The following is a 19,190-nucleotide window of genomic DNA, read 5'->3' as shown; positions in this document are numbered from 1 at the left end:
TTTATTGTTTTTGTATTGGGTAAACACAAAGATGGTTTGTTGTGAACCTTTGGGTCATGTGACCCGAAGGCAGCACGAGGGTTAATATACTTTAAGCTTTACTAGCAGGGCCAGTATGAACAGCTCGTGTTTACACAACCTTGACAGGCGGACTGGGTTTTCCTCCCCACGTGGACGTACATTTTCCATGAGTCTTCTGCTCATACGTTCAACAGCTCACTACCATCTGACAGTCTGAAGAAAGGTGGAGACCATATGGTTCTGTGGCTTCACCGTCAAGGACCAAAGGGAATATTTTCTGTATTTGGTTTGGTGGCTGGTAGCCTATGGCTACAGTTATGTCCAAATTATGCAGATCGGACACACACGATTGACTGATATTTATGAGGGAACGTGAACAATCGCTTTAAGTTATCAATGTGTTTCATTGCCAGACGGGATCATTCAAGGTAACACGCGCATACGCGTTGTTCAGTTTTCTGATTTTGCCCATGCAGCTTCAAAACAACCCCCCTTCGTGAGACTGTATCGACCACACTTTAGCCAGTGCTGCCTGGAGCCTGTTATGCAGGGATATGTGATTTAAGCATGTATTTAATCCTCACAACAGTCCTCAAAATAATATTTTGGCGTTTCTCACCCTATTACACGCTCACGGTGGCTAAAACCTTAGACCGTTTTGAATCAATCCTCAAGCTTCCCACAACGGAAATGACGCTCTGATCTCTGCAACCATTTTTTTCTATCTCATATAGAGCGTGTTCCAAGGTTGTGGACGCCGGTAACTGAAGTAGACGTCAAACCAACCTCGTGTGCAAGGGTACACAATAAAGACAGCGCACGACTGGCCGTTTTTAAGAGTGGGTAAGAATGATTCATATATTAGACTACATATTAATACATTAGGTTCATTTAGTTAATTTGAATATTATGTAATTTATTGGCACACAGCTCAAATGGCTTTGGTTAATAAAATGTCCGCGATAACGATTCGTTTATTATAGGTTAAAGGATAATGTTATGCTCATTGAAACGTACGTTTTATTGATCTGCTGACTTTGGCTAGAATTCACTATGGTATCGGCTACCTGTTCTAACTTGACTCCGCGTTCAGTTTCCGTTATTCATATTTTATTGATCGGTGTTGTCTATTCCTGAAGCACATTGTTGCGAGTTTTTTCATTCAGCAATGCAAATTATTACGCCATCATCGGTGACAGTTTGTCACGTTCGCATGAGCCCAAGCCGAGTGTTCCGTGTCTTGATCCGTAGCACATGGCAACGTAAGCTTCTGTTTCGTCCGTTTCATGTTGGTTTGGAACTCACCATCACTGACCTTGACGGCTCTAAAGAGTCCGGTCGAGACTACTACTTTAACAGACAGACTCATCGTCGCTTCAAAAGGAACTCGTTAAAAATTTTCGCAATAGGAGCTTGCAACAGCATGCCCGGACCACAATCTAGCCTACCCCAAACGGTACAAACCGGCATATTGGGTTTAGAAGTAGGCTACAGCCAAAAACATATACACTGGTTGACAGCCCAGAATCGAGCGGTTAGTTATGACGTTAGTATGGGCAGGTGATCTTGACAAGTTTCTTGCTTAAGTGGCTATGTGCAACCCTGCCCTTGAAATGTCCCAAAGAGCGCGCCAGTGTCTGGGTCGCCATGGTGAAGAACTGTTTCTGTTTCAAGTAGACATATTCGATTTAAGGTCAGTTAATGTCAATTGTAAGGCTATATTAAAATCACAATTTGAAAGTACACTTTTAAATGTGTTTGAGTGAGGGGAAGTCCAAAGATCTTAAAGACAGCATGTTCAGCTTTGACTCATCCAGACATTTCTACTGTACAAAAGTAGGAAGTGCAAACTTTTAGCGAGATGAGAGAACCTATTTCAGCTGTTTGGAACCTCAAATAGTTTTTTCTATCACCTGAAAAGGGGAATTTGTGAAACAGTTTCTCCTCCAGATGTTTTTGTTACAAACGGTGACTTGGCAGCCAGTGTGCTGTGGTAAATGGTGTGTGTGCTGTGGTACATGGTGTTCAGTCTGCATGTCTGGTCCTTCCACACTTTTTCCCAGGGTTAACTTGTTCCTACTCCCAGTGTGACTCTCACATGGTCTGCCCCTGAGAAGCACAATGAAGCTGAAGATGTGTTCTCCCCCCTCCCTTCCCGGTTAGGGATTAACATGTCTGGGGGTGTACACTCTTAGAGCTATCAGATTTGATGATGATGATTCATATTTAGATGTTTCCATATTATTTGGATGATGACTGCTATTAATGTAATTGTTGTACATGTGAACATGAGGCTTGTTCTAAACAGATGTTGGAGCTGTTTTGGTTACAGGTTTCCTGGTCCTCCATAGCTGCTTCCAAACAGTCACGTTCTGCACGTTCTCTCCCAAAGCATTTGATTCTCTTGCTCTCCCTTGCGCTCTCTCGCCCTCTCTCTCCTCTGTCCTGCTCTATTTCTCCATCCCCAATTCTCTCTCTCTCCCCTTTTCCCTTCTTGCTGTCTCTGGCCAAACTCTCTTGCCCCCCCTCCAGCTGTCTGTCTCTCTCTCTCTCTCCCCCTCCGTCAGTTGTAATGCCACCTAGATCACAATGGTGTATAAACTCAAGTTAATGTCTGAGCTAAAGGTCACCTTGCATGGCTCTCTGGGAATGTTTGTGAAAACGCTCAGCTCCTGACAGACTGACCAACTGTTCTTAACAGGTTCCTCTTTAATTGCTTGGACCTTTGATTGATGTGGCCCTGAAACCCCCCCCCCCTCCTCCTCCCTGTCTCACCCCTCATTCTCCTCCTCCCCCCTCTCTTCTCACCCCTTCTCCTTCCTCTGTTGTTGAGTCATGTTGCAACATTTGAGTCTTGATCTGTGTGTACCTTGGTATCTCATGTGTCAACTCCCTTGGGGACTTCAGGGAGGTGCGTGTGTTTGGCCAGAGTGTGGGAGCGTCATGTGGGTTTCCTAGTTAGGGTGTGACCTGAGAGGCCTTGTGCTATCTGCTGTGTGCACTTGTCCACGGGAGGGGGTAAGGGGGACTAGGCTGGGGGAGGGGGTAAGGGGGACTAGGCTGGGGGAGGGTGTAAGGGGGACTAGGCTGGGGGAGGGGCTAAGGGGGACTAGGCTGTGGGAGGGGGTAAGGGGGACTAGGCTGGGGGAGGGGGTAAGGGGGACTAGGCTGGGGGAGGGGGTAAGGGGGACTAGGCTGGGGGAGGTGGTAAGGGGGACTAGGCTGGGGGGATAGGAGGAGGAGGTACTGCAGGAAGGATCACTAGACTGCAGGAGGTCATGGAGACTGTACCTCTGGTCATATGGTTACATTCTCCTGATCAACCTTCTAAGAAAGGTGTGTGTGTGTGTGTGCGCCTCCCGTGTGATCTCACACTTCATTGTTAATCCATAGGTTTCTCTATTTGAAAGTCTTGCTAAGCTGATTAAAGTTTTAACATTACACCAGGGCTAAGAATGTGTGGTATGTAGGACCCTTAGAGACGCTTCCCTTTAAGAACTCTGTGATTAGGGTGGACATTTAACCTCATTAGTGGGACACGTATGTCTTAAGTCTAGTCTCACCTGGGGGTCGATGTGGTTCTGATCGGGTTACTTGTCTTTTATCCAAATCGACGTATAGAGTAAGGGGGGTTGAATTTCCAAACCTCCTCAGTTATAACAGTCCTAATCTATTCTTATGGTGCCGTAAACCTATCAGCCTTTTCCTTGAGTCATAAATGACAGTTAGTGTGGCACCTATCTTTCTTTAATATGACTTCACATGCTGGCTGGCTCTGCCTATCACTCTAATCAGGAGCAGGGAACTGGTACAAGGGGGAAAAATTTTGGTCCTCGTCTTAAAATTTTCAAAATAGAATTCCCCATAAAAAAATGTTATAAGCCAATTTTAGCTTATAAAAACAAAATAAACACACATGCACAGAAGGGGAAATACTAAATGGCTGTTGATTTTTGCTCCTCGTCCTAAGAGCTCACACTAACAGGCAAAGGGCAGTTATATTTAGGCTAGGCTGGTAGCTATGGCTCAAGGGTAAGGGAAGCGAGGCCAAACTATGTCAACTAACCTTGATTGAGGCTTCATGACGTTAGCCACTCTGGCATTGCACTAAGATTGTGCAGGGTTCAATTCAACATACGGTTGAGACACGATCGTTGCTTACTGGGCTAGTAGCTTGTATACCTTTTTAAATTTAAGCATTAAATTGATCGCTAAATCTGGCCAGTTTTGGCTAATTGTAAATGACGGTGGAGGGCAAAAATTGTTACATTTTGAATGTAAACTGAATTAATCAGAATCAGAATCAGAATGTATCCATAGTTGGTTGTCATAGAATTTAACTGGATTAAAGACATTTTGTATAACATTGTATTAACTTGGTTTAAGATTTGTTTGCAGGCTTGTTTTATTGAGCAACAGTTTGCTACCGTAAGCTTCGAACTAAAAGCCTATTTGGGGTTGTGTTACTATAGGTGACGAGTTGCCGGTAGTCCGATGAAATCCGAACTTCCGTGTTGTGATGACGTCGTAGTCTCAAATGTAATATGCTCGGCTACAGTATGGTAGGGTGGGCTGGTTGCTCGGCTACAGTATGGTAGGGTGGGCTGGTTGCTCGGCTACAGTATGGTAGGGTGGGCTAGTTGCTCGGCTACAGTATGGTAGGGTGGGCTAGTTGCTAAGTAGGGCATGCCTGCTTGTTATGGTATTTGCCCCCGGTTGCTCTCACTGTGGTCGCTCTAGAATCCCACTGTTCTGGGCTAGCAGTGTCCCTGGAGGTCATCCAAGAGTCGTGTCTCTCTCACACACACACATACACGCACTCCACTGTCCACTTATTAGTTTAGATGGACAAGCATACTGAGTGTGGGGTGAGGGTTGCTGGGGCTTTCTGGGTCAGTGAGTGTGAGTGTGTGCCTGACCAGGTCGGTGAGTTCAAGGTGGTCTGGATTAAGCTTATCTCCTGTAGGGTTTACATTTTTTGTTCATTGCAACAAAACAAGACCTTGTACCAGCAGCTATTGTGTGCACACACACAAATAACATACTTACTACAATTTGTATGTAGTTCTTTTGAGTGACTTTGTAGTACCAACCTACCAGACATATACTTACTTTCTAATGATGATCTCTTTACTCTAATTTGTCTGCGTTACTCTAATTAAAAGTCTACGTTTACCTAGCTTGTTCCATTAGTAATCCACATCCAAGATTCAGCCTAAAATTCTAGAGGTTTAGTAAGATGGTCCATGTCATTACCAGATACTACAGACATTCTAGAACTGTCCTCCCCTCACAAACCTACAGACATTCTAGAACTGTCCTCCCCTCACAAACCTACAGACATTCTAGAACTGTCCTCCCCTCACAAACCTACAGACATTCTAGAACTGTCCTCCCCTCACAAACCTACAGACATTCTAGAACTGTCCTCCCCTCACAAACCTAATGTAATATCTACTTCCTCTATGGTTCCTCAACACTGGTAGTGTTGTGGCGTTTTCTCAGGAAAGCAGAAGGGGAACTGCTATACTGAAATAAGTGTATTGTGTTAACCTTGGCAGACTGCCATTAGAGAACACAGGTGGGCCCATTTCAGTGGAAAACCACACCTTACATTTACATTTAGTCATTTAGCAGACGCTCTTATCCAGAGCGACTTACAGTAAGTACAGGGACATTCCCCCAGAGGCAAGTAGGGTGAAGTGCCTTGCCCAAGGACACAACGTCATTTGACTCGGCCGGGAATCGAACTGGCAACCTTCAGATTACTAGCCCGACTCCCTCACCGCTCAGCCACCTGAAGCCACCTTGTTCCTAAAGTCCAGAATTTCCCCATTGTGGGACGAATAAAGGTTTATCTCATCTTAACAAGGATTGTACCTGAATCACTGTCAGAAATATGAATCTTTACCAAGTATTGCACAGTGGGTGAAGAAGTTAAGACAACTTTATCACTTGCGGCCAGCTGCCAATGAGACAAAAGGCCACACGCCCAGGTGTTCACAAAGTTTGCCTGCTAGCATGTTGTGCACAATCCCTCTTGTTGTTCTTGTGTCTGGGTCTAGTCAAGCTCAGTGGTTAGAGCATTTGACTGCAGATTGAGAGGACGCAGGTTTGATTCCTCCTCTGTGCGTCGGTCAAGGCGTCTGCTTAAGGAACACATGACATAACTGAACACAGAACGAAGGATCTTCTTAAGCTCACGTAATGGGATCCTCAGGGTCAAGAGAGTGTTGAACAAGGGGAGAGGTCAGGGGTCACACAAACCTAACACTGGGCCGTCTCTGGTGTCTCTCTCCAGCTGAGACCTGTGGATCTCCAGACTCTGTCGAGGAGTACTGGCCTGGGAGATCTGCTCCCTGTCTGCTTATTATCCTCCCCTGCACTCCACACCTCCCTCCATCACTCCATGGTTCTCTCATAACTCTCCATCCTTCTGTCATCTCCCCACCCCCTGTCCTTCTCTCTCTTTCTCTCCACCTTTCTCCAACTATCTCCTCTCCATCTTTCTCTTCACTCTTCCCCCCCCTCCCTCCATCTCTCCATGGCTGGGAGCAGGGTACTGTTTCTGGGTCACGCTGTGGGAAAGCACGGTGGTGTTTGGGAAAGGAGAAGAACCTTTTCTTTGGCTGTGTGTAAAGTAATGCAATAGTTTGTATGAAAGTAATCTAAATGTGTGTGAGGGAAAATGGAAACAATAGCATGCATTGTGCATGAAACCTTTCACGTCTAACTCTCAACCAACATCTGTTTCACTTGTCTCCTCCAGGCTACCAAGCAGCCAAGATGGACCAAGCAAGGACGACCATATCCAAAATAGTAAGTACTTAAGACGAAGACACACGTTTTCTCTTTCCTAGTGAGGAAAATGACCGTCTTGATGGATGAATCTGATCCAGAATTTTCTTACCTGTGGGTCACATGGATCAAGCTGGTCAAACAAATGTGATGTTACATTGCCAACTAAGTGTTTCCCCTAGGTTTACAGCTTTGGGGGGTGGGGGGGTGGCCGGTTGGGGGGGGGGGGGGGGCGGGGGCGTGTCAAACTTCAGTACAATTCAGTACACTAATGTACTGAAGTTTGACGATAGATGTGAACGAGTGTGTTCTTTTTTTTTTTGCAAATACATGTAGCTAGCTTGCTGGGTTTATCAGATGACAAACATAGGAGAGGTTGTGAAAGACAGGACAGCAGAGGGGTGCTCTGGTGGTTCACCGTGCAGAAGCATGTACACGCATGCTAAAGCCTTACCACAGGGGCCTGGGTTTGATTCCAGCCTGGGGAATTTCCAGCATGTCCTGCCCTCTCTCTCACATATTCCTCCATGGTCACTATCATAATAAAGCTGAACAAATATATTTAAAAGAAAAAAGTCAGAATGGCTGTTAACAAGGATAGGCCAAGGTTGGTTTGGCGAACGAGATGGGAGTTTGTGAGCGAAAAAAAGCATGCACACCTACTTGAATTCCCAGTCCGACTGTGACAGTCTCTGTGTTCATGACTACCGCCTCCAGAAAAGAAAGCTGGAGTAATCCCGGGAGATTGTCAGACTTTTGGGAAAGAGGATTAATCAAAGAGCAGACAAAACTGTAAGACATGATCCTGAAGAACACTGTGGGAAGAGAAGCACTAAGGAACCTGTGGTTCTCCTCTCCCACTCCATCCTCTCTCCCTTCCTCCCTCACACCAGTTCAACGGCGAGCCCCGCTCGTACACCCGCTTCAACCTCACCCAGAACATGGAGGGGGAGAGCAGCCAGGTGGAGATGAAGCTCTCGTCCGACATGGATGAGGAGGGGGGGAATGGTGTGGACGACCACCTCAACCACAACGGGGGCAGCCGGGACCCCTACGTTGTCCGCAAGACCTCGCGCACCCCCAAGAACCTCTGCTTCCTCCTCACCACCACGCTCATCATCTTCATCATCGGTAAGAAACAGAAGGAGGGAGGGACGGGGGGGCGGGGGGGGGGGGGGTCGGGAGTCTTGAGGGAGGAGAAATGAGAAGGCAGGAATTGGAAGCATTTAGTTACTTACAGTAAGTACAGGGACATTCCCCCCGAGGCAAGTAGGTTGAAGTGCCTTGCCCAAGGACACAACGTCACTTCGCACGGCCAGGAATCGAACCCGCAACCTTCTGATTAACCTTCCCTAACCGCTCAGCCATCTGACCCCCACTTTGTGGACCTGTAGAGTGAAATAGCTGCAGCACCTGTCTAGGTCAGGGAGAGGAGATGAGGATGTTTTCTAGATGCTTCTCCAAGAGGGTACGGCAAATGTAGAGCTCTAGACTAGTTTTCATCTCATTTTCTCACTCACTCTCTCCCTCCTCAATCTTTCGGGCTTTGCCCCTCCCGCCCCTTCCAGGCTACCTGATTGGATACCTGGTTCACAGGAAGAAAGAAGTGGCCAATGACTGCCCTGCCTTTCTGCCCAGCGACCAGACGGTGTCAGATGATGAGCAGGTGCACGTGTTTGAGACGGGCGCAGCCCCCCTCATGGACTGGGATGTGTTGAACAGCCTGCTGGCTCAGAAACTCAGCACGGAGAGCATGGAGAAGACATTCGGGTGAGGAGCTCAGCCTCTAACCGCTAAACTCTAGCCCCCAGCCCCAAACCTCTAGTAGTTAAACTCTTGGCCCTTTAGCCTCCAGCCTCCAGTGTGTTTGAATTCCCACCTGTCAAACCTGCTTGTTCGTCACCTTGTCTGGTTCCAGTACTAACTCTATATTAATATAGTTTATTATTATTATTATATAAGAATATATTTTCTTTAACATTAAATTGTTCTGGCTCCTCTTCATCCTCCTCTCTAGTGAGTTTGCCAGTAGCAGTCACCAGGCTGGTTCCCTGGGCGACGAGGCGCTAGGTAACCGTGTGTTGCAGCGGTTCCGTTCCGCTGGCCTGGTGACCTGGACGGACGAGCACTTTGTGACCCTGCAGCATCTTCCAGAAGGAGCCACCAACAGGCTGGCCTTCAAGGGGAGGGAGCTGGGCACACCCTCCGGCTTCCTGGCCTACAGCCGTCCTGGGAACGTCACGGTAACGCCACACACACCTGCATCGCCACAGTGTAAACAAGTTTACAGATGCTAGAGATTTTAGAATGATCCCTTATTGTTGTCATTATAATTAAGTATCCGTCTCCCCCGTCCCTCCCTCTCTCTCCCCCGTCCCTCCCTCTCTCTCCCCCGTCCCTCCCTCTCTCTCCCCCGTCCCTCCCTCTCTCTCCCCCGTCCCTCCCTCCCTCTCTCTCCTCCCTCCCCTCCCTCTCTCTCCCCTGTCCCTCTCTCTCTCTCCTCCCTCCCCTCCCTCTCTCTCCTCCCTCCCCTCCCTCTCTCTCCCCCGTCCCTCCCTCTCTCTCCCCCGTCCCTCCCTCTCTCTCCTCCCTCCCCTCCCTCTCTCTCCCCTGTCCCTCTCTCTCCTCCCTCCCCTCCCTCTCTCTCCCCCGTCCCTCCCTCTCTCTCCCCCGTCCCTCCCTCTCTCTCCCCCTCCCTCCCTCCTCCAGGGTGCGCTGGTGTTCGCGTCGTACGGTCAAGTGATGGACCTGAAGCTACTGCAGGACAAGGGCATCAGCTTGGAGGGCAAGATCCTTCTGGTCAAAACAGGGAAGATCAGCTTCGCTGAGAAGGTATGGAGAAGGTATCCATCCATGTTTAATCCAGGTGCCCTCCATAGATGGGTTGTGTTAAACCATTGTCTCCTCCCCTCCATCTCTCTTCTCCCTCCCTCCTCCACCCCCTCAGGTAGCCAATGCCGCCCAGCTCAAGGCCTCTGCTGTGCTATTGTTTCCAGGCTCAGCTCAGAACATTGGACACGACACACAGCTCTATGGCCATGTGAGTGTGTGTGTGTGTGTGTGTGTGTTTCATGCTGACAGACAGGCAACTCATTCAGATTCAGCTGGATTCCCTCACACAGTGGTCATTATTCAGGATAATGATATACCATTGTTCTGAGTGAATGATCGTAACCATAACCCATTCTTTCCCCCTTTCTCTCTCACCCCTGACCCCCCTCCCCCCTCAGGTCCATCTGGGGTCAGGTGACCCCTACACCCCAGGCTTCCCCTCCTTCAACCACACCCAGTTCCCCCCGGTCCAGTCCTCCGGGCTGCCTGGCATCCTGGCCCAGACCATCACCTCCTCCATGGCTCAACAGATCCTCAGGTAGGGCCTTCAATCCCAGGCTGTCTGGCCCTAGTCCCAGACCCAGGCCCCAGACCAAGGCTGTCTGGTCCTAGTCCCAGACCCAGGCCCCAGACCAAGGCTGTCTGGCCCTAGTCCCAGACCAGACCCGGGCCTTCAATCCCAGGCTGTCTGGCCCTAGTCCCAGACCAGACCCGGGCCTTCAATCCCAGGCTGTCTGGCCCTAGTCCCAGACCAGACCCGGGCCTTCAATCCCAGGCTGTCTGGCCCTAGTCCCAGACCAGACCCGGGCCTTCAATCCCAGGCTGTCTGGCCCTAGTCCCAGACCAGACCCGGGCCTTCAATCCCAGGCTGTCTGGTCCTAGTCCCAGACCAGACCCGGGCCTTCAATCCCAGGCTGTCTGGTCCTAGTCCCAGACCAGACCCGGGCCTTCAATCCCAGGCTGTCTGGTCCTAGTCCCTGACCCAGGCCCCAGACCAAGGCTGTCTGGCCCTAGTCCCAGACCAGACCCAGGCCCCAGACCTAGGTTGTCTGGCCCAAATCCCAGACCTAGGCTGTATAGTCCCAGCAACAGACCTAGGATCTGTCTAACCCTAGTCCTTGACCCAGGCTTTGTCTAACCCTGGTCCTTGACCCAGACTTTGTCTAACCCTAGTCCTTGACCCAGACTTTGTCTAACCCTAGTCCTTGACCCAGACTTTGTCTAACCCTAGTCTCAGACCAGACCCAAACCGAGGCATCCTGGACTGTTCCAGCCCCAAGCTTCGCTGTCTTAGCACGCCTTTTCCACGGAGGTGAGCTGAGTGTGTAACCGTGTCTCCTGTGGCGTTCTAGGGACCTGGGGGGCGACCCCATACCCACGGAGTGGGGGGGGGTTAACAGTCTGGGGAACAGCGAGGACATTGTCACCCTGGAGGTGAACAACGTGCTGGTCCAGAAGAGGATAAACAACGTGTTCGGTCTCATCAAGGGCTTCGTAGAGCCAGGTAGGGAGGGAGGGAGGGATGGATAAGTGGAATTTACAATGAATGAATGGATGAGTGTCTTAAGAGATGGATGTCTGTCGATTTGAATGTGTACGTGAATTTACCTCTCCCTTTGTCCTGTGTCTCTCGTTTCCCCCCCAGATCGGTTTGTGGTGCTGGGGGCGCAGAGGGACGCGTGGGGTCCTGGGTTTGCCCAGTCCACCGTGGGCACCAGCGTTCTGACGGAGCTGGCTCGATCCATCTCCGCCATGATGGCCGAAGGTGAGTGGTGGTGCTGGTTCTCTGCCTTCTAGAACACTCAACCGACACCGTTCTAGAACACTCAGCCGGTACCGGTCTAGAACTCTCTGCCGGTACCCAACGGTTGAGGACCATGACTTATGAGGATGAAGAGACATCTCTTTCTTTGTTCTCTTTTTCTCTCCTCTTGGAGCAGATGGCTTGAAGCCCAGGAGAAGCATTGTGTTTGCTAGCTGGAGCGCTGGTGAATACGGGAGCGTTGGCGCCACCGAGTGGCTGGAGGTAGGCACTGCACCCCTCTGAATCACATCGCAAATCTGTGAATTGTTGAACGATCGTGTGGGCTGACAGCGAGTGTGCGTGGAGCTGTGCCGACTTTCGGGCCAGCCCCTCACTACTGTCTCGCCTGCGAGCCAAGTCACGCTCAGGGTCTCTCGAATTTGTATAGGCCGTGTGTGCGGAGAACACACGTCTGGTTCTGAGTTGGTCAGAGGCTCCCTTTCGAGAATCCCTGCACCCAACCAACCACGTTTCCCAGCAAGTTTCCAACCACATCCTCTGCTACTGTCATACCCAAACAGTTTCTAGCTGCCATCCAGAGGCCTCCTGTCTGAAATGTTCCACAAGACGTTTTAACACATCTTATCTAAGATGCACATCAGTAAGCAGTTGCTAATTCATAACTGAATGGAAAAGAGTTCTTAAACATACTGCAAGCTATTGCTAATCCATCCTGTCTAAATACACATATGGAAGCAAGTTCTAACACATTCTATGCAAATACACATTTTATCTAGTAAGCATTTTGATTCATTATTTCTCCAAGGTGCATCCAAACGAAGGATCCTTAAGGATCCATTTAACAGAATGAAGCCAAGGATGGCGGTGAATTTGTTTCTGCTTTCTCTTACCCTCTTCTTTCTACTGGTCTCTTTCTCTCCTTATCATTTAATCCGGTTACGAGTGTGAGTGTATATGGTATTTGCCGGATTTGTCTCCCCTAATGTGAACTTTAGGAAACGCTCAAACAAATATACTTTTATTTTTATTACAATAAAAAAAGCTTGTTTCCGTCTGACTCCAGGGCTATCTGACCTCGCTCAGCATGAAGGCGTTCTCTTACATCAACCTGGATGGAGTTGTGACTGGTGAGTCCTGGCTGAGCTCCCCAGGTGGTTCACAAGCAACATCCTGGGGGATTTACTCATCCTCACAGCTCTGGAAATGCTCAGCAGACGCAGAGTTTGAAGTTTATGATCAAGTTAAACTCTCTGTATGTCTCTCTCTCTCTCTCTGTGTCTCTCTCTCTCTCTGTCTGTCTCTCTCTCTCTGTGTTTGTCTCTCTCTCTCTCTCTCTCTCTGTCTGTCTGTCTCTCTCTCTCTGTCTCTCTCTCTCTCTCTCTGTGTTTGTCTCTCTCTCTCTGTCTCTCTCTCTCTCTCTCTGTGTTTGTCTCTCTGTGTTTGTCTCTCTCTCTCTGTCTGTCTCTCTCTCTCTGTCTCTCTCTCTCTCTCTCTCTCTGTCTCTCTCTCTCTGTCTCTCTCTCTCTGTCTGTCTCTCTCTCTCTGTCTCTCTCTCTCTGTCTCTCTCTCTCTCTCTCTCTCTCTGTCTCTCTGTCTCTCTCTCTGTCTCTGTCTCTCTCTCTCTCTGTGTCTCTCTCTCTCTGTGTCTCTCTCTCTCTGTGTTTGTCTCTCTCTCTCCTCAGGTGGGGGATATTTCAAGGCCTCTGCCAGCCCTCTGATGCACAAGCTGCTCCAGAGCACCCTGAAGGAGGTGAGACGGGAGGGAGGGAGAGAGGGATGTGTCCTAAAGAGCAGGACTGTTTACTACGTACAGTAACACAGCCAGTAACACAGCCAGGCCCAGCAGGGTGATGATGTAACTTCCTGTTCACCTCTCCTCAGGTGACGATGGGAAGTGACTCCAGCAGCACCATCTACTCCAAGGTGGCCAAGACCAACTGGGAGGAGTCTGTGTAAGCAGAGAGAGGGATGGATGGATTACGATGGAACAATGAATGAATGAATGATCGATTGATGGATGGATGGATGGAGTGTAGTGAATGATCATGTAGACAACATGAAGAAAATTACATGAAAAAATAATGGATGGATGAATGAACAAACTGATAAATAGATGGACGACTGAATATGAAGAATATGTCTGATATCCGTGTGTGTGTGTGTGTGTGTGTGTGTCAGGCTGGAGCCCATGAGGATGGATGATTGTTCATATCCCTTCCTCACCACCTCTGGAATCCCCTCCATCTCATTCCGCTTCACTGCCAACTCTGAGGTCAGTACGAGCTGAACCACACACACACACACACGCACGTTCACATGCACACACATACCCATGCTAACATTTGCACATACGCCATACGGACCCCTGACCTCTTTCCATACACTCTGACCCCTGACCTCTCTCCATACACTGACCCCTGACCTCTCTCCATAAACTCTGACCCCTGACCTCTCTCCATAAACTCTGACCCCTGACCTCTCCATACACTCTGACCTCTCTCCATACACTCTGACCCCTGACCTCTCTCCTTACACTCTGACCCCTGACCTCTCTCCATACACTCTGACCTCTCTCCATACACTCTGACCCCTGACCTCTCTCCATACACTCTGACCCCTGACCTCTCTCCATACACTCTGACCCCTGACCTCTCTCCTTACACTCTGACCCCTGACCCCAGGCCTACCCTTTCTTCGGCACCCTGCTGGACACGCGTGAGAAGCTGTCCTCTGAGACGTCCGGTCAGGCTCCTCATCTGGCCGTGTCGGCGGCGCAGGTGGCAGGCCTGATGACGCTGAGGCTGGTGCACGACCACCTGCTGCGCCTGGACGTGGACAAGTACCTGAGCACGCTGAGCATGCATGTGGCTAACATCAAAAACCGCTTCAACAAAGTGCAGACGGTAGGGGTGGGGTGGTGATGGTGGTGGTGTTGTGGTGATGGTGTTGTGGTGGTGATGGTTGTTGGGACTGTGGTTCGAAGGTTTGTTTCTCAGTTTTACCCCTAATAATCCCTTTTTTTCCGTCCCCCCCTCCCTCCTGATTGGTGCAGATGGACCCCTCCCCCCTGCCTAAGGACATGAGTGTTCAGTGGCTGTTCTCTGCGCTGGGCTCGTTTGCGCGAGCGTCTCGCGGCCTGGCTAACGACATCCAGAACAGCGACATGAACGATGTGGGCATGTGCCGCAGCATCAACGACCGCATCATGCAGGTAACACACACACACATGTGAAAGCAGTTTTGTAGATTAAGAGGTTTGAATCCCTCCTGTACAACAATTTAGATAAAGGAATCTTGCTAAATAGAAAAAAACATAACTAATCTTGTTAGCTACACACACCTGCACTGAGAAACATGGTGTATGCACACTTGTACGTGTGTGTGTGTGTGTGTGTGTGTGCACGTGCCTGCACTTCACCACCACCACCATACAGCAGACCATTCCTCTTCCTGCTTCCTGTAGGTGGAGAGAGACTTCCTGTCCCCCTACGTGTCTCCCAGGGAGACCCCGTTCCGTCACATCCTGGTAGGCTCCGCCCCCCACACTCTTCAGGCCCTCTGGGTCCACCTGGATTCCCTCAAGTCCCGCGTCCCCGAAGCCGACTCCGACGACTTCAGGGTGAAGTTCGCCCTGGCCACCTGGACCATCCAGGGCTGTGCCAACGGCATGGCCGGAAACGTGTGGTCCATCGACAACGAGATCTAGATCCAAGTGCTGGGCAGGACGGTGTGGGTTAGGTCAAAGGTCAAAGGTGAAGCCGTCCTGCTCCCCTAGCGACCGGTGTAAGGAGTTACGTTTTTAGTTTAGGTGTTAACTGTCAGTTATCTACAAAGGCAGAAATACTAAATGAAAATATTTCTAATCCGCCCCTCTTGGGAGGGTAAGGTGCTGATGAAAAATTAGTTTCCTGAGATTCGACTGCCTTATATACTCCAAGGTCATTGTTTTTTTCAAAAATATTTGTTTTCTTATTTGATACGTTGGTGCTAACGACTACAAACTACATCAATGGCTGACGGCTTGTCACAATACCACTGAGCCTTGTGCTTTCGGGCATTTTGACTGTGGTCCAATAGATTATGCAGTTCAGAACAATATTCCCAGGGTTGAGCTTGAGCTCACTCCTCCGTCCAGTAAGGGAGTCGACTTTGGTTTGTTAATCGTGAAACATCATAGATCGAAGAAGAACAAAATCATAGTCACGAAATTCAGAAAAACCTTGTTATTTTTACACTTTGTTACAACAAAATGTTATGTTGTCTGGCAAAGACAAGAGGCCAAACCAGGAACAGTAGTTCAGATCAGAAAGTCACAAAAAATTGATCTACAGTATATTCACTTAGACTATCAGGTATTTCTATTCCTTGGTTCTACTATCGCACCTGTTGTTCTCAGTCTGTTGTTTACACAACACTATACAAACTATTTTATACTCCACTAAACATTACAGCAATATGTTTATTATGCTATACGTAATAATACCCTGATATATAATTATTATAATAATTGTAATTGCCATCATAATTATTATTGTAATTGATATTGATGTCAGATATTCATAGCATTCTCAGTGACATTATTTAGCTGTCTGAAGACCACCTGCTGACCTGAACACACCTGACCTGAACACCTGACAGGTGAGGGGGTGGTCTCCCTCCAGGTGTGGCACTGAAAGGACAACTATTTATTTACTTATTTATTTATCAGTGACAGGGTTCACTATAAATAGCGTTTGTTTTTTTTACGCCTTTTTTAAAGATATGTATAATTATCGGGAGCAGTGCCTTCCATAATTATGACAGTTATACTGTCGAAATGACTACAGCAGCATCTGCTATGGGAGGTTGTTACTTGCCGGTACCCACAGCTGGTCCCGTTAAGACCCTCCACCACTTCCATCCTTCCTTCTCTCCTCCCTCCCTCACTCCCTTCCTTCCTTCTTTCCTCCCTCCTTTTCTCTTTCCTCAAGGCAGCCTAAGTTCGGATCACACGCCTGGATAGGTTAAAGCATGTGACCCTCCCACACTACCAATACCTACCCAGCCGTATCCAATCAGGAAGAGAGGAGGGGGGGTAAGAGAGGAGGGGGGGGGGTAAGAGAGGAGGGGGGGGGGGTAAGAGAGGAGGGGGGGTGAGAGAGGAGGGGGGGAGAGGGGAGGGGAGGGAGGAGTGTGGTGGTTTCAGAGGGTCTCACTGTGGTCCTCAGGACCGGCTGTCATGGTTACCGGTCACGGGCGCTTCTCGTCCTGAGACGTTATCGGAGGCAGTGTCTTCCATAATGTGAAGAAGAAAAGAGGAGAGGTAGTTTTTGCCTACCAGTTTATATCGGAGACAGTGCTCTTCATATCTCACTGTAGGAGTGAATGTTTTTTTTATTATCGGGGACAGTGTCTCCCCATAATGTTGTAAATATGACATGCGTGTGTTGTTCCCATGCCAACGCTTAATCCCTCAACGCTGCTTTGTCACCAGCCTTGCCAGGTCTAGTCCAGAACAACCCTAGCCCTGTTCTAGTCCAGAACAACCCTAGCCCTGTTCTAGTCCAGAACAACCCTAGCCCTGCTCTAGTCCAGAACAAACCTTGCCCTGTTCTCCCCACAGATCTCAAACAGTAGTATGGGTCTAAGCTATGTCTCCTGTAAAGGGGATGGTTCTCATAAGGCTTATTACTGTCCCGGTGTTGAAAGATCTACTACCGGGTAGTAGGGACAAGCTTGTATCTGGACTGGCCTTACTTTAGTGAGCTAACAACTTTTTATATGAAGTGCTGTTATCTTTGGTCTGTTTTGCTTGCGTACTAAAACGGATGGGGTAATCAATTCAGTTATTCAGTATAAATCCATCCATTTGAGTAGAGCTTCAGTAGGCTGACTGTGAGAACGAAACAGAAGTCATCTGAATATTTCTTCTGGCGATTGAGATTGCGATGCAAGGTTTCCATTTATCCACCGCGCTCTGATGTTTGTATGAAATCATCTTGTTCACCACCTGTTGTTTTGTGCCTTGTTAGTTATTGCGTCTATTAGTTCAAGATTCTACTGATGGAAAGTAGGCTACATTTCTTTTCTTTTTTTGTCCATCTTTCGCCAACACTTGTTTTGAAATCAGTGTAGTTGATGATTAATGGATGTCTTTGAGTGGATATGAGTGTATTTCCAATGTTGTTGATGGTCTGTCCTTTTTTTTGTTCTGTTTTGCTTTTGCTTGATCCCCAAAGTTGTTGTTATGGAGACGAGCGGTTCAGATGCACGTCTGTTGAGAGAATAACACAATCAGGAACGTTTTATTACAAACTTGTGCCCGTTTTGAGTGAAATGCATTTTCCGTTCACATTTGTGGTCTGTTTTCAAAAGGAATTCCCACTTTCCGCTCACAGGTCGGTCATCTCACCCTCTCAATCTCATGAAAAAAATCTTTTTTTGATCAGTTGATGCGTTTTTACAGATTCCGACAAGACAGTGAAGTTGTGTTTTAAGCACGGTATGACATAACATTGTCAGAGATTGGTACTTTGTCTTGTCATTTCAGAGACATTATCATGTCTCTGAAATGATAATGTCTCTCATGTCTCTCCATGTTGCCCCTTCTAGATTATTTTAAGAAAAGAAAACATTTATAAATGACTAAAATGAAGGATGTTTAGGTATGGTATGTTGTACTAATTCAACCAGAGACTCAATCTGAATTTATTTTAATTTTAAAATGTGTAGGCCCACTTGGTCCTACAAGTCACGATTTCGTGTAGTTCCTCAGCTGATCATTTCTGTAAATGTCACCTTTCGGCAGGATCGAAATATGTACTTTTACACGGACACAAATGAGTAGTTTAAATGTTTAAATAATCACCTGATCAGTGCTTTTTTTCCATGTTCCATAACTGTGTGAAAGCGCTTTTCCTTTCCCTTTCCCGTTTCCTGCAATAAATCATTACGTAGCTGTTAATCCTTGTGTCATTATTTGTTATCTTTAAGAGATTTGTGTCGGGGAATGAAGACGGGTAAACTGGTATAGTGGCGCTTTAAATAGAAATGCCTACCGCGGAAGCTGATGTCGTTTCATCTCAACGCCACTTGAGGGAGACGAGGCTAAATGGAAAAATGTATTGAACAAACTTGTCGTCCAAAGACCAACACCTTTTTAAATACTAAATGATTCCAACAGTATGAATCATTTGTAGAGTTTGAATCACAACTTTAGAAAGCCAATTTGAACACGATCTTCTCATGGTGCTGTCTGGAACCGCAAAATGTTCTTTCTGACAAACTGTTCTAAAGGGACCCATAGAGCGAGACATACGGTTCTTGCTGTTCTATTAATTGTTCTTATATACAGCATACGTTTTTATAAGTATATAGCAATGGAAATGTCAGTATAGCCTTTAGAGCATTATTTCTTTTTGCATACTTGTCAAATGCAGGACGCAGTCTATGATAAAGAAACGTATTTAAACCGACACTTCTGCATTGTAGGGCAGCTGTAACGGTCAAAATAAGGACATGTTCCTTTAAGCGGGGGTTGACAGCGTGAGCGTGTACAAAGAGAGCAAAGAATTGAGTAATGACGCGAGTAACGCTATGCCGTGGGGCTACCCTGACACCCAGTACAGGCAGGACTAAAGCACCCCCAGCTGTGATTACAACCATTTTGATAAGTTCGCCTATTGTCCTTAAGTGACAAGTGGTATCGTTGTAGATCCAGTTATGTCAAGAGGTGTCCTCTGATAAAGAAACCGTTTGAGACTTTAAGCTCGCCGGAGAAGGCTCGCGGAGGGAG

The 19,190-nt window shown here is 47.9% G+C and overlaps 1 protein-coding gene across 2 annotated transcripts; it reads left to right on the top strand.

Annotated features, from left to right (window-relative positions):
* Positions 1–796: 796 nt before the first annotated feature.
* On the top strand, positions 797–16,486 carry tfr1a (transferrin receptor 1a). Of its 2 annotated transcripts, none has more exons than XM_067253714.1 (18): positions 797–864; positions 6,791–6,840; positions 7,713–7,950; positions 8,388–8,589; positions 8,837–9,062; positions 9,529–9,651; positions 9,767–9,859; positions 10,050–10,189; positions 11,004–11,155; positions 11,297–11,416; positions 11,592–11,677; positions 12,480–12,543; positions 13,099–13,166; positions 13,298–13,368; positions 13,595–13,688; positions 14,098–14,319; positions 14,469–14,627; positions 14,880–16,486. In XM_067253714.1, exons 2-18 carry the CDS (start codon positions 6,808–6,810, stop codon positions 15,120–15,122), a joined length of 2,334 nt encoding a protein of 777 aa, XP_067109815.1. In that variant the 5' UTR covers positions 797–864; positions 6,791–6,807; the 3' UTR covers positions 15,123–16,486. The 2 variants fall into 2 exon arrangements, with proteins under 2 accessions (XP_067109815.1, XP_067109816.1); XM_067253715.1 differs by having other exon boundaries at positions 807–860.
* Positions 16,487–19,190: the final 2,704 nt, after the last annotated feature.

This window comes from Osmerus mordax, chromosome 16 (genome assembly GCF_038355195.1).
Source record: "Osmerus mordax isolate fOsmMor3 chromosome 16, fOsmMor3.pri, whole genome shotgun sequence".
Taxonomy (NCBI): Eukaryota; Metazoa; Chordata; class Actinopteri; order Osmeriformes; family Osmeridae; genus Osmerus; species Osmerus mordax.
This window is presented reverse-complemented; position numbering and strand designations above follow the sequence as displayed.